This window comes from Mastacembelus armatus, chromosome 22, assembly GCF_900324485.2.
Source record: "Mastacembelus armatus chromosome 22, fMasArm1.2, whole genome shotgun sequence".
NCBI classification, from domain to species: domain Eukaryota; kingdom Metazoa; phylum Chordata; class Actinopteri; order Synbranchiformes; family Mastacembelidae; genus Mastacembelus; species Mastacembelus armatus.
The window spans coordinates 8,467,977-8,480,389 of NC_046654.1; the positions used below are offsets into that span (position 1 = coordinate 8,467,977).

Here is a 12,413-nt window from a genome sequence, read left to right on the forward strand (position 1 = left end):
AAGTTTAACTACTTTTCTTCTCCAGACACCCTAAGGATATTCTTTCTAATGTGCTTTCATTTGTTAATCTAAGCTGACATGACCCCAAAACTGCTGGGGTTTCAAGTGGCACTGGAATCTATCAGCTACTGATTTTTATGGCATTTTATATTTTTTGTGACAACAAGGCTGACCTTCAAGGCTTTGGGAAAAGACTAACAAAAGGCAAACAAGGGCTTTTAACATTCTGATAAAACACTGTGTGGGCACATTAATAACTAAATGTAAACACACTCTTGAACCTGCAAAGTATTATACTTACTGTGCTCGGCGTGCACCCTCGCACACAAGTGCCTGGGATTGTACTGATACAATACATATCCACTAAATATCGCCAAGATCTGTTTCTTCTCTTAATCTTTTGCTGCATTTCTAGACTGAGAACTCTGAGCCACAGTTTTGATGTTCAGATTGCACCCCAGCACTAGACACTAACAACTAAATCTAATTTTATAAAAGCATAATCCTTTGGATTTGGATAATTGATAGAGTTTGTTTTTTACATCCATTTAAGATGCAGGTACACTGCCAATAATGGATTCTTTCATTGTATCCTTTGGGTGTATCTTTTATGAGCAGCTCTCGGCCCATTACTAAGTTAGCTGACTAGCAGTTAATAACTAACCAGGGAAATGAAAGGAGGTGCTGAGGAATGACAGGTAATAATATATGTTACCAAGGGAGGAATAAAGAGACAAAGTATAGGATCAATTGGGGGGGGGGGGGGCTGCAAAAAGCAATAAGCTCTGTCAATTCTAGAGGCCAGCAAATCATACTGTCAATTCAGAGGCTTGTTAACTGTCTGGGTCATGTACGAACAGGAAAACAGTAGACACAAAAACATGAAAGAATGAGCAAAATAAATAAATATTCTTGTTTCAGAAGCAGACAGACAAACACTGCACACTGCCTGTGTATGTGCTAAAGCTAGGCCCCGTGAGTGTGCCCATAGGCTGCCTCCTATTGTAGGCGTCCTGTCATAAAGTGTGATCTAAGACAACGCTCTCAAACCACTGACTGATACAATGACAAACCTGTCAGCAAAACAATGCTATAAAAACACAAACCCTCGAGCTCACACCCAGCTTGCTATTCTTCAACTATTCTGGTTGTCAGTGTGTGTGTGTGTGTGTGTGTGTGTGTGTGTGTGTGTGTGTGTGTGTGAGTGTGGGTTTATGCATTTGTGTGTATGCTGGAGCCACATCTGTGATGGGCACAAACAATGTCACCTCCGAGTCAGTGCTACAGTGCTGCCGTCAGCAATTCCCTCATGGGGGGAAAAAAAAAAAAAGTTTCTTTTTTCATTTTTACTACTGCACTATGTTCAATCAGTCATTTGTGGAATGTAAATATGTGCACAAAACACATACATCTGCAGAAATTCAGCTCAACAGCCAGAAATAACCAAATAAGAAAAGCTGCTCCTATCTTTGGCAGCAGGAAGAATAAACAGAAAAAACATGGTATGTAAATTTCTACAAGACATCTGGACTGAAAACATCCCACATGTTCACAGTACCACAGACACAAAACTCACCAACAGTGTGTGACTGGACAATAATACATTAAGTGCATTTTAGTCTACATCCGAAAGCCCAAAGTGTTATAACATGCCACAGACAGCTCTACTCACTTTCCCATCAACCCTTCTCCCCCACTAATAACCCCTCCCTCTAACCCTGCAGTGGAATGTGAAGCGTTTAGCTCTGTGGAGCTCCAAGGCATGTCCAAATCCTGTTAATACAGGCCTCTCCTCACTGCAGATGACAGTCAAGCAGATGCCGGCATAATGCCTTACTCCTCTAGCAAGATTTCATGCTTTGATGCAAGATGGTGGTCTGGTTTGTGTTTGACACTTTCCGACTCTGAAAATGTTTGATGATGCTGCACAGAGCAGGAAAGCACAGCAAAACATAGGACTAAGCTGAAAGTACAGCTCAACAGCTGTTCTCTGCCCTAATGTCTGTTCCTTCCATAAATGTTTACTATATTTATTTAACTGCTATTAAGCGTGCATGCTTTGTTTCATCAACATCCTGGTACACCAGTTACACACCTTAGAGCTCCTTAGGAGAGAAAAAAGTATTTTATTCCTGATCACATACTGGACGACTAAAGCGCCTGGAGGCGGATTTACTTGCAAAAGGAAGCAAAAAGACCCAAAAGCACAAAAAGATGTTTATATAGCATAGAGTAAGAGATTAAGTCAAAATTAAAGTTCAAATATTTTAACTGTGGGCTCAAATTCTGATATTTTTCCTGCCCAGGATCACAGGTTTGGTGATATGATCATCATAGTGTTTACAAATCATTCTTGGCATTCGGTGGAACTTGGCAAAGAGGAGCAGCAGATGGTTGAGGAGTAGTACCATACTCAGATAGTGTCAGGTTATTTGTTAAACATATGAAAACCGATGAATGAGTTCCATGTTGCAATATTTGGTTAGCTGGTACTCAACATATGCTGACAATAACAACACTAAGATTAGTTGTAGGACAGCAGTGCTTTTACTGGTGTGAAGATGAGGTTCAGTAAGACCTTGCGGGAAGTCACACGGCACTGCTCTAAAAAAACTGTCCGACGCACATGCCCAGTTTCTTCAACTGAGTCCCACTGTTAGTCAGCAAAACCCAAAGGGGCAATAAAGTGGAGCTCTGTAAAAATGATAGGCGGCATCTCATTAAGAGGTGAAATGCAAACAGGCCCTGCAGTGATGCGAGCCAAGAGAAAAGAAGACAGCTAAAGTAGGAAGAGAGAAGGAGTAAAGCAAGTGAGAAGGTAGAAAAGAAAGGATTTAGTCTTTCTTCCTCCTCTGTCTTTCTGTCCTCGGGCTCTCTGAGGAGAGTTCAGTGAATTTACCAGATTGAAAGCCCTCAAAGGAGCGATACTTGCAGTATGCCTACTAAGAGCACTCTCCATAAGAGGCTGACACACAGAGAAAAGATGGGAACAGAAAAGCAGGCAGGGCAAACACTGCATCAGGAAACTTTGCTTTAAAAAAAAAAAAAAAAAAAAAAAAAAAAAAACTCATTCACTTAGTGACCACAGCTATTGATGAAGACACAGGAATTTGAACCTTGTTTACTCTCACGTATAGTACCAGTCAAAAGTTTGTACACACTTCAATGGTAAAGTGTCTCCAAACTTTTGACTGGTAGTTATTCAACTATAATGCACAAACACACACATGCATAGGTACAAACTAGACGTTCATGTGGCAGCTGCTATAGTAATGACATAATATCTTCATAAAGTGCACAATACACAACAAATTACTGCAGGAAACACATTGTACACAATGCGTGAAGTCACTTGGACCATCTTATATAACATCTACAATGGTAACTGCAGGATTTCAGTTTACAGACAGGTTACAGGAAGTGGAGAGGACTGCTTAGTCTGTGGAATATGTACATGTGTTTATTTAGTGGGTGTGTGTGTGTATGTGTGTGTGCATGTGTGTGTGTGTGTGTGTGTGTCCATGGGGAGCAGGAGGTGGGTAATGCCAAATAAATCAAGTGCGAGGTCAGGTTTGTAAAAGAAGAGAGCAGTTGCCATGCCTACAACATGCATGTGCACACAGAGGCTTACAGTTACACGAACACACCCAGCGAGGCTATGCAGCCTTGAATTTCCCATTTCCTGATTTGCTGGTCCTGCAGTGCTATATGGTAGCCCAGAGGTCAAAAAGCACACCATGTAAGCTGCGATCTCTACCTACACTCTCACCACTGGTAAATATTTAATCAGTCCTGGAAACACTCCACACCAAGGCTGCACTGACACACATTAACATGAAGGCAAAAATGCACTGTGAGTACAGGCCTGTGGTCGGTGATCCGAGTTTAAAAACAGATTAGCCAGTGGTACGTTGCATCACAATTAACAGAGAGCAACAAAAACATGTTTTTGCATCTGTTTCATTCCCAAGAGACCCAAAGTGCTGAGTTATTCTGCCACTTCCTCCTTTTTGGCTTCCTGCATGCTGAGTCTTTCTTCAGTCACAAAGCTCTAAACTGTGTGACTGCATCTGTGGCCACAAGTGATGGACTGGGGGGAGAATCATGCAGGGGTAGTCTACTATTTTCCCTGCTCTCCACTCTTCTCTCTGTGCTCCAGTCCTCCTATGCTGTTTGCTCCTCCCTCCATTCCCTCTCGACTCATGCTCTTGACAATTCCCTCGCTCCTGTCTATGCTCCACTGTCCCCTCTTGTCACTCAGCCCATGAAGCACAAATACCACTCGCTCAGCACCTAGCTACCCTAGAAGCCAATATCTACATTTTTTTTTTTCCTTTCAGCTGGTCTTGTTAGGGGATGCACAGGGGATCGATTGATCCACGATTGATTTGGCACAAGTTTTACGGTGGATGCCGTTCCTGGTGCTCCTCATTTAATCGGGCTGGGCTTGGGACCGACACTAAGACCACACTGTCTTGTGCAACCTCAGTGGCAAACTCAGTGGCCCATGTTCTTCTAAGCCAGTCTCCCCTCCAAGTACTAACCAGGCCCAGCCCTGCTTAGCTTCCGAGGTCAAACGGGATCAGGTACTGGTCTAGCCATCACGCCAATATCTACATTAAGCACTATAAAAATATTGACGCCAATGTGACACCAAAGTTGTTATCCCCTTTCTGCCCTAACCCTTGGTCGGTGAGAATTCATACTTTAGTGTAAATCAAACACTACAAAGACTAACTAAATGAAGTCTATTTTATGCCCAATGTAGTTTCTCACAGTCCATGGTCTTCAAATTGCTTGTTTTTCAGTGGTCCAACAACCACATGTATTACATTTACAATTATATACACTGAAATAAGAAGCAATAAATTAAAAGCTGAAACTATAGGATGTTTTGCATTTTAGCTACATAAGTGACCCAGAGGATTACTGAATTACTGAATACTGAAGCTTTTTTTTTTTTTTTTTAAATCCTCTTGCCCAACCATGCTAAGCCAAAATGTCAACAGGGCACTGCGACATCCTACTTTGGTGAGTATGTGTGCGAATGCAATTACCTCTCATCTAGTAGTTGCCTCGTGCTCCCCCATTGTGTCTAGGACTATTACAAAAGCTCCCGTTTCCACAATGTGCCCTCCATTTACAGGAACATTGAAAATCACAAATTATCCAATTATAACTTTGCTTGCTTCTGCCATGCTGGCCGTCAGCTGCTTTGATGTGTAACCATGACAACCAGTTCTGCTGGGAGGATTACAATTTCTTAAGATGAGGCTGTAAATAATGTTGTACTACAAGACGTAAAAAAATAAAATAAAATAAAAATCTATAATCTGCAAAACTCTTGTAATAAAGCACAAGGGCTGAAATGTCTGTCCGAATAGCTTTAACACACACACCCTAGTTGACTTTATGAAGGTTGAACTTTTAATAAATACCTGAGGATGTTTTTTTTTTCTCCGATATTCAACTTTAGTGATTGCTTCTTTAGTCATAATTAATTAACATTATAGAAATATTTACAAACTGAAAGCTTCAATATTAGTTTTCTAATAATACTGGTTGTGTCTCTGGTTGTTTTATGTCGGACACAAACAAGAAAGCAACCAGGAATACATAATATGATTTCACTTGAAACAAGTGACTCAGCTTCACTGATAAGGCAAAACACAACTAACAATGAGAGACTATTGTTACTTCATTTACTATTTCCATTAGTACAGCAGACTAATGTGTACAGCTCAGTAAATTAGACCAGGGTAAATAAACTACCCCCTGCATGCCTGACCGGATCTGTAGTTTGTCACTCATGTCAAATCAGAGTCGTTTTTGATTTGGAGATGTAGGAAATGGCTGACAATGGTTTGTTTTATAGTGATGCCAGTGCTCAAATTCTGACATATGGCATCCACCAGCTGTTGTGCGTGTGTCTGTACTGTAGTTATCTCTGCCACTTTGGATTTCTTTAACCAGCTACGTGAATGTAAATGATGTTTTCTAAATACTGGAGCTGTATAATCTGATGTATACACAGTGCAGGTTTACTACAGTAATTTTCAAAAATACCTTGACTCACAAGCTCTCTCTGGAAGTGCTACTTTTTATTGTCCAATTTTTTTCTGTCCTATCTTTGTGGTGGTCTAGCCGCCTCATTGTTGGTCTTATTCTGTTGTGGGTTATTGCATAATGTCATTTACTTGTTGCTCCACTTGTTTTCTCTGTCCAGTGGAGCAGTTCTAACACATATTCACTTTACAATGACATGAAACAGAACAGCAACAAATCTTCACACTGGAAAAGCTGAAACCACTAAATGAATCCTATAAGAATGAGAACAGGTTCACAAGGCTACTTAAATTTCACTTTGTTTTGACAAGTAAAACAAATAACCCCTCTCTACATACAGTTTGTGCATAGTTTTTCCATCTGTGAAACTGGGGTTCTTACATCCATTGTTTGAGCTTAGTCAACAAATCCTCCTGCCTGGTATCCTCGAGGAAACTAAGGCTGATGTGATTTGTTGTTAGGAACAGGCCAATGTCCACACTTGTGTAGGAGCAGATCATTGTCGGTGGCTTTGCGCCAGGGAGTAAATTGCTGGGTTCTATCATCTCTCTGCGACGACACGGATCTGCTAAGTGCCCTCTCAGGTGACTGTGCTCTGCTATCTGATCATCTTATCAACACACCTCACTAGAGGCTATTTGTCAGTAACAGCTAATGTACTTTGACAACAGAATCTTAACTTTTTGCTTTTAGTTAAACTTAATTGTTTAACTGTTGTGTTTTCTTATGATATTGATCAATGATAATGAAACAAAAGATGCTTTAACTTTGATAATTTTCTCTGTCTTGTATCATTATAAAGTGATTATCTTTACGCTTTAGACAGTTGGTTAAATCAATTTAAAGACAACTTCTTGTGTTATCAGAACTTGTGATGCCTATTCAGCACCATACAACCTGATTTCCAATTTGCTGCAGTGTATTTTTATGTCCCCCTGTCCTGAAACAGATGATGAAAAGAAGCACTAGGTTGAAAGCTGCTGTACAGCACATTGCCAGGGTGCCTCACCTTCTTACCTTCTGCAGTCACCTTCACTATCAGGTTAATGAGTCAGAGAAAGCATGGGAGAGACAAAAGTAGGACTACTATATGGGTAATATGCTCTAGTGTATTTGACAATTTTTACACCTTTATGAAGAGCTGCAGAGAGAAATGTCAGGAGACAGTAAATGCCTCATTAGTGCTGTGCTTGTTTTCTCCAGAGACAAAAAGCTGACATTACCTTACCTCCCCCAAACACACACACACACACACACACATAAACACAGATGCAGAGGATTATCCCTTTAGTGTTGTGTAGTGCATTTCAGGTTTTAACATTAGCATCAGCGAGCAAGGGCAGGTACCCTCTCGCTCCCTTTTGTTCCAAGTTGTAACTTTATCCCCTCCCCCGCACTTCACTCTCAGTTGCTCCCACCAGGTCTGCTGGAGCCAGGTAACTCCCATGGCTAAAGCAGATAACAGCAACCATTATCAGATTTCTAGCATTTAAAAAGAAGCTTGGCATCGACCTCAGTGGTGCCTGGTTATGACTCCCTGATCTACCTCCATTCACAACCAGGATCTCATCATGACACAAATTGGACTTTGACTTAATCAGTCAGTCTATTAATATATTACTGCATTTCACACCGTCCTGGTTGAGAAGCATGAGCTACCACTCCTGCTCGAAGAACATCTTAATTAACAAGATAGCAGAAACAACCTGATTACTGAATTACTTTCCCAAGCATTTAACACATGTACATAATACACTATATATTATATAATACAGAATCACAACAGTGCCTGAGCCATAATAACATATTATCAATTTTTAGCAGAGTCATGTTGTGATGATATAATTGGGGATGTGCCAATCCAGCAGCAGGGTTGCTATCACTGCTGATACTGACCTTATTACGTGGATCAGGTACCTGCTGTGACGTGACAAACCAGTGTCTTTTTCAGTGTCACTATAAAATTGGAAATTCAGTTGTATTGGATTTATGCTCTGCATCAGCAGTTGACCAGAATTAACAAATTAAAGTCGACGCTTAAGTAGAAAGATTCAGAGCAAATTAAAAAAACAAAAAAACAAAACAAAAATAAGTGATAAGTATTTTGATTATTTTATGCAATTTTTTCATATATTTATCATAATGTGGCTAAAATGTCCTTATATCGATTTCAACTGTTCTGCCCATGGCCCACTTTTTTATGTTAATGGATTTGACCAGTGCAGCCTCTTCAGTCACATCACATTGTTCTGAACTGAAAGAGAAGACTGCAGATACTCCAGAGTCTCTCCCCCTTGAGAGCGAGGAGAAAAAGAAAAAGAGGTAGAGCAAGGAAGGAGACTTCCTTGTGCTCTGCTGCATGGCTGGAACATAGTCTTCAGGGGGAAACAATATCACATTTCAGTGCTGGACAATAAAGCGTAAAGACAAGCCTGGAGGCAGAAAGGGCCTGACTCAGTGATTCTTTGTCAATGTGTGTTTCTGTATGTGGAGGCCTGAGTGTATTTGTATGACGGGTTAACACGTTTGCTGGACACATGAGGACACACACCAGTTGTAACACTTTGGCCCTTTCATGTAGACCGAGACGCATCACTATACACAACTGTCGCTCGAGTACCCTCTTTCTGGTAATATTTAACACATTAAACTCTACCCAGCTGATCCCCAGAGTGGACTGTCAATGCAACTGCCAAGTGAATAAATCAACATATGGCTACACATTTGCGAGTGCAAACTTGTCTCCTTTTGTAAGAACGGAAATGACTCAAAATTAAGATTCATACAAGAATTTGGCCTATGATGGAATTTCACTGTTCGCAAACAAAAGCCAAGAATTCTATTGCGTCCGAGTGTTCACTCTCATTTACTGGATGTTAAGCTGCATGCATACTGAGTCATGGTTGTGCGGGTGTGTCTGTTTGAGTGTGTTTTTTCATTTGTGAGTGTGTGTTTCAGAGAAGTCCCATACCTTGACAGCAGACGTGACTCCATCCTCAGCAGTGCTCTGGCCATTCTGTCAAGAAAGCAGATGTGAGAATCAGTCAGTGGGCATGACAGTGCATGTGTCACACACGTGCATGTCTGTGTGTAAGTGTAGGAGAGAAACACAGAAAGAAAGAGGAAGAGAGGTAGAGGGATGCAAGTGAATATTTGCAAGACTGTGTGGGTGGCAGCAGTCCATTGTATCGAGCACTTTGCTCCTTCACTGGCAAACCTAATAATCTAAGGCTGACACACAAATGCATATCTTTCATCTGATCCCCAGAAGGTAAGTTGTGCTGAAAGTGGCAATCATTTTTGTTTGTAAAAAAAAAAAAACGTAAATAAAAATGACTGTCCAACAGCCAATATGAAATATCGATATGTTATACAGCAAATGTTGGTGGCTAACTCTGAACACACAGCAGGCTTTCAGTCAGATTAGATGTGTATCTCAAACTACTGAACAGAAAGGTGGGACATTAAGAACAATGATGAGGACAGAGAAGGACGATTGAGGCAATATTTAAAACACAAATACCTGTGGTGTAATTTATTAAAAAGCAGATGCCATTATAATGTCAAATCCAAATAGGATCACTTGTTATTGTCCAGTACGTAAAGTCTACAGAGGCCAGACTGACACTGAGGCAAAAATACAACATCAGGAAGATGAGAAGAAGAGCTGACTCATTGCATTTATAGATTCAGTACTGCGTGAAACATTTTTCTAACTCAAGTGAGGCCCAGAAAGGCAGTCTCAGATTCACCACAATCACACATTTAAAGTTAAATAACTCCATAGATGGAAAGTGTAAAAACAACTACTCATGTCAGTATTTTCAGATATCATAAACAAATTACTGATAATCTGTTCATATAGGTGTGACAGTTAGGCTTCATCTGCTGAAAGGAGGTGGGGGGGGGGGGGGGGGGGGGGGAATGTTGATGACTATGATACAAATTTTGCTGAAAAATAACATTGGAGATTAATTAAACTGATCAAAAAACAAAGGGAGCAGTTACACAGGTATATCAATCTGTCCATTTGTCATGAATCAGTTTCACCTGCTTTGTTGCAGATGAGACACTGAAAGTCTGAAAACACAAGATCCTACATTTCCCATAATGCAACTCAAAACTCAAACATGTCTAAACTCAACCAAGTCTTTCAAAGTTTATTTTACCTCTTTTGTAAAAGGTAATCCAATCTTAACTTGAGGTCTGCCCACTGATCTCATTTTCTTAGACTTGTCAAATTTTCTCTAGAGCCACAGAATATTTTATATGAATGTTTTCAGATGCTGAGATCTAATTTCTCTGACTAGTTAATAAACACAGACACGTAAAATAAGTGGGGTGCTCCTTTAATGATGCAGTCTCATATCACAGAGAAATGTGAAAGTAAACTTGATGATAAATGACCTCTCCAAATGATCAAACAAAGTGTCCAGAGACTAGTACTCTGGCCCAGTGTGAGAACACCCTAAATAACAACTCCCTCCTTTTCCGCTTTTTGCTTTGTTTTTCCATTACCCTGAGGTTGTTCACTTCCTCCATTCCCGCTTCCTCTTCCTTTGGACTGCACAAAATAAGACAGGCAGTTAGCCCAATGACAAGCAGTGCACAATCAAACCCAGAGCAGAAAGGGAACGGAGTGTGTGGAGATGCATAAAGAGGCACAGGCAGTAACATCAGAACAGCTTTTCTAGGCTTCTAGTGAAGGGAAAAAAAGACCTTGTGAACAGAAAGAACACACTGTGGATCTAGTTTAATGTCACTATAAAACCTCACACTACATTCACTTCTGTTCTGCAAGATTGGATGTATTTGGCAACTGGATGCACTTTACTTTCAGCTTTGAGTTTCACTCTAGCAACAAGTAATTGCTATAAACTGGAGGGGTACTAGAAGCAGGCATTTGTACAGACCAAAAGTAAATCTCTTTGGACTTCATTCATGAACTCAAAGAATGCAATTTAATTTAGCCAAACTTTGCCAGTCAGAAAAGCTGTAAGAAACAACACTTGAAGTGACATGGGAGAAATGGAAGCGATTAGGCAGTGAAGTGCAGTTAGAAGTCAGGTACAGAAACCTGAGAGGAAGTGCAGTGTGTGTTACTATAGTGGACTCAAATTCAATCTCTCTTTCAAAAACCAGGTGAAATCTTCACATTTCACTCCACATTTTGATTACCATATTTTCTGGACTAGATGCCACACCGACATATTGGTCACTTTTAGCAAAAACATATATAAGTGTATAAGTCGCACTTTTTAGTTATACTAATTATAGTCTAAATTAACCTATGAAGAACATAGGCTACACATAACAACAGGCAGAAGTGCAACTATGCCAACGTTAAGGAGAAGGTGAAGCGACGCGTCTTCCTCATCTCTCAGGTTGCCTGAATGTCAACACTCACACTCTAAACTTTGTTTCAGCTGCATATTTTATTACCTGCACTCAGTCCTCATTTTCACTAGGTTACACTAGGATTTATAATTTAGTGTGAACATATAAATTTTTTCTTTCTTTTTCTTATCTTGAATTGAGACGAGAGTGCCAATAGGCCAGATAGGATCAAGGGCACTAACAGACATGAACAATTTTGCTAAAAGGTTTCTCGTGCATTCTAATGCTAGTGACTAGTTGACAAAACCACTGCAAATATACACATAAGTCATGCGACAAGTCAGAGTACTAAAAAAAAAGTGCAACTTATAGTCTGGAAAATACGGTATTTCCTTTCACTTATCTTTCCTCAGTTAAGGGTGTACAGAACCAACAGTGGGAATCGTGTGTGTGTGTGTGTGTGTGTGTGTGGTGAGCACTTGAGCACTGCCTTCCTGATTTTGCTGCTCAACACATTTCAACCTCATTAGCTCTGCATGACTGATCCAAGTGGCCCAGTTAATGATGCTTTACCTCCCCAGGGTCTCTTCAATGAGAGCACAGGCACACAAACAGATAAATAAATATGCTCAAAGTCGCATACATTAAAAAAAAAAAACAAAAAAAAAAACACGAGTGCATGAATTAAACTGCGCAAATACATATACAGCACAGAAACATTATAGACGACATGCACAAATTCGCTTCATACAATATACTGGCCATGAGCATACTGTAAACAGATTTATAGAGCAATCTATTAAGACAGGGTCTGACAGCAACTTTTAATTTCTCACAGGATTATTATATAACTGGACAAAGTAAACACTCTCAGAGCACTCATTGTGTATGTTTGACAAATCTGTTTTTTAATTGATTGATTACAGCAGCAGAGCTCTGTAACTAAGCAACTAAGAAATACAATAACCCCACTCTTCTGTCAGTGCCTGTGATCCTATCTGACTAAATTT

The 12,413-nt window shown here is 40.2% G+C and overlaps 1 protein-coding gene across 2 annotated transcripts in view; it reads right to left on the bottom strand.

Moving 5' to 3' along the window:
- Positions 1-12,413, bottom strand: part of rps6ka1 (ribosomal protein S6 kinase a, polypeptide 1) — a 48,848-nt gene that overhangs the window by 25,656 nt on the left and 10,779 nt on the right. For both annotated transcript variants that reach the window (XM_026304843.2, XM_026304863.2), the window contains exon 2: positions 9,038-9,082. In XM_026304843.2, coding sequence (XP_026160628.1) covers positions 9,038-9,082 — 45 coding nt within the window. The remainder of the gene's footprint in view (positions 1-9,037; positions 9,083-12,413) is intronic.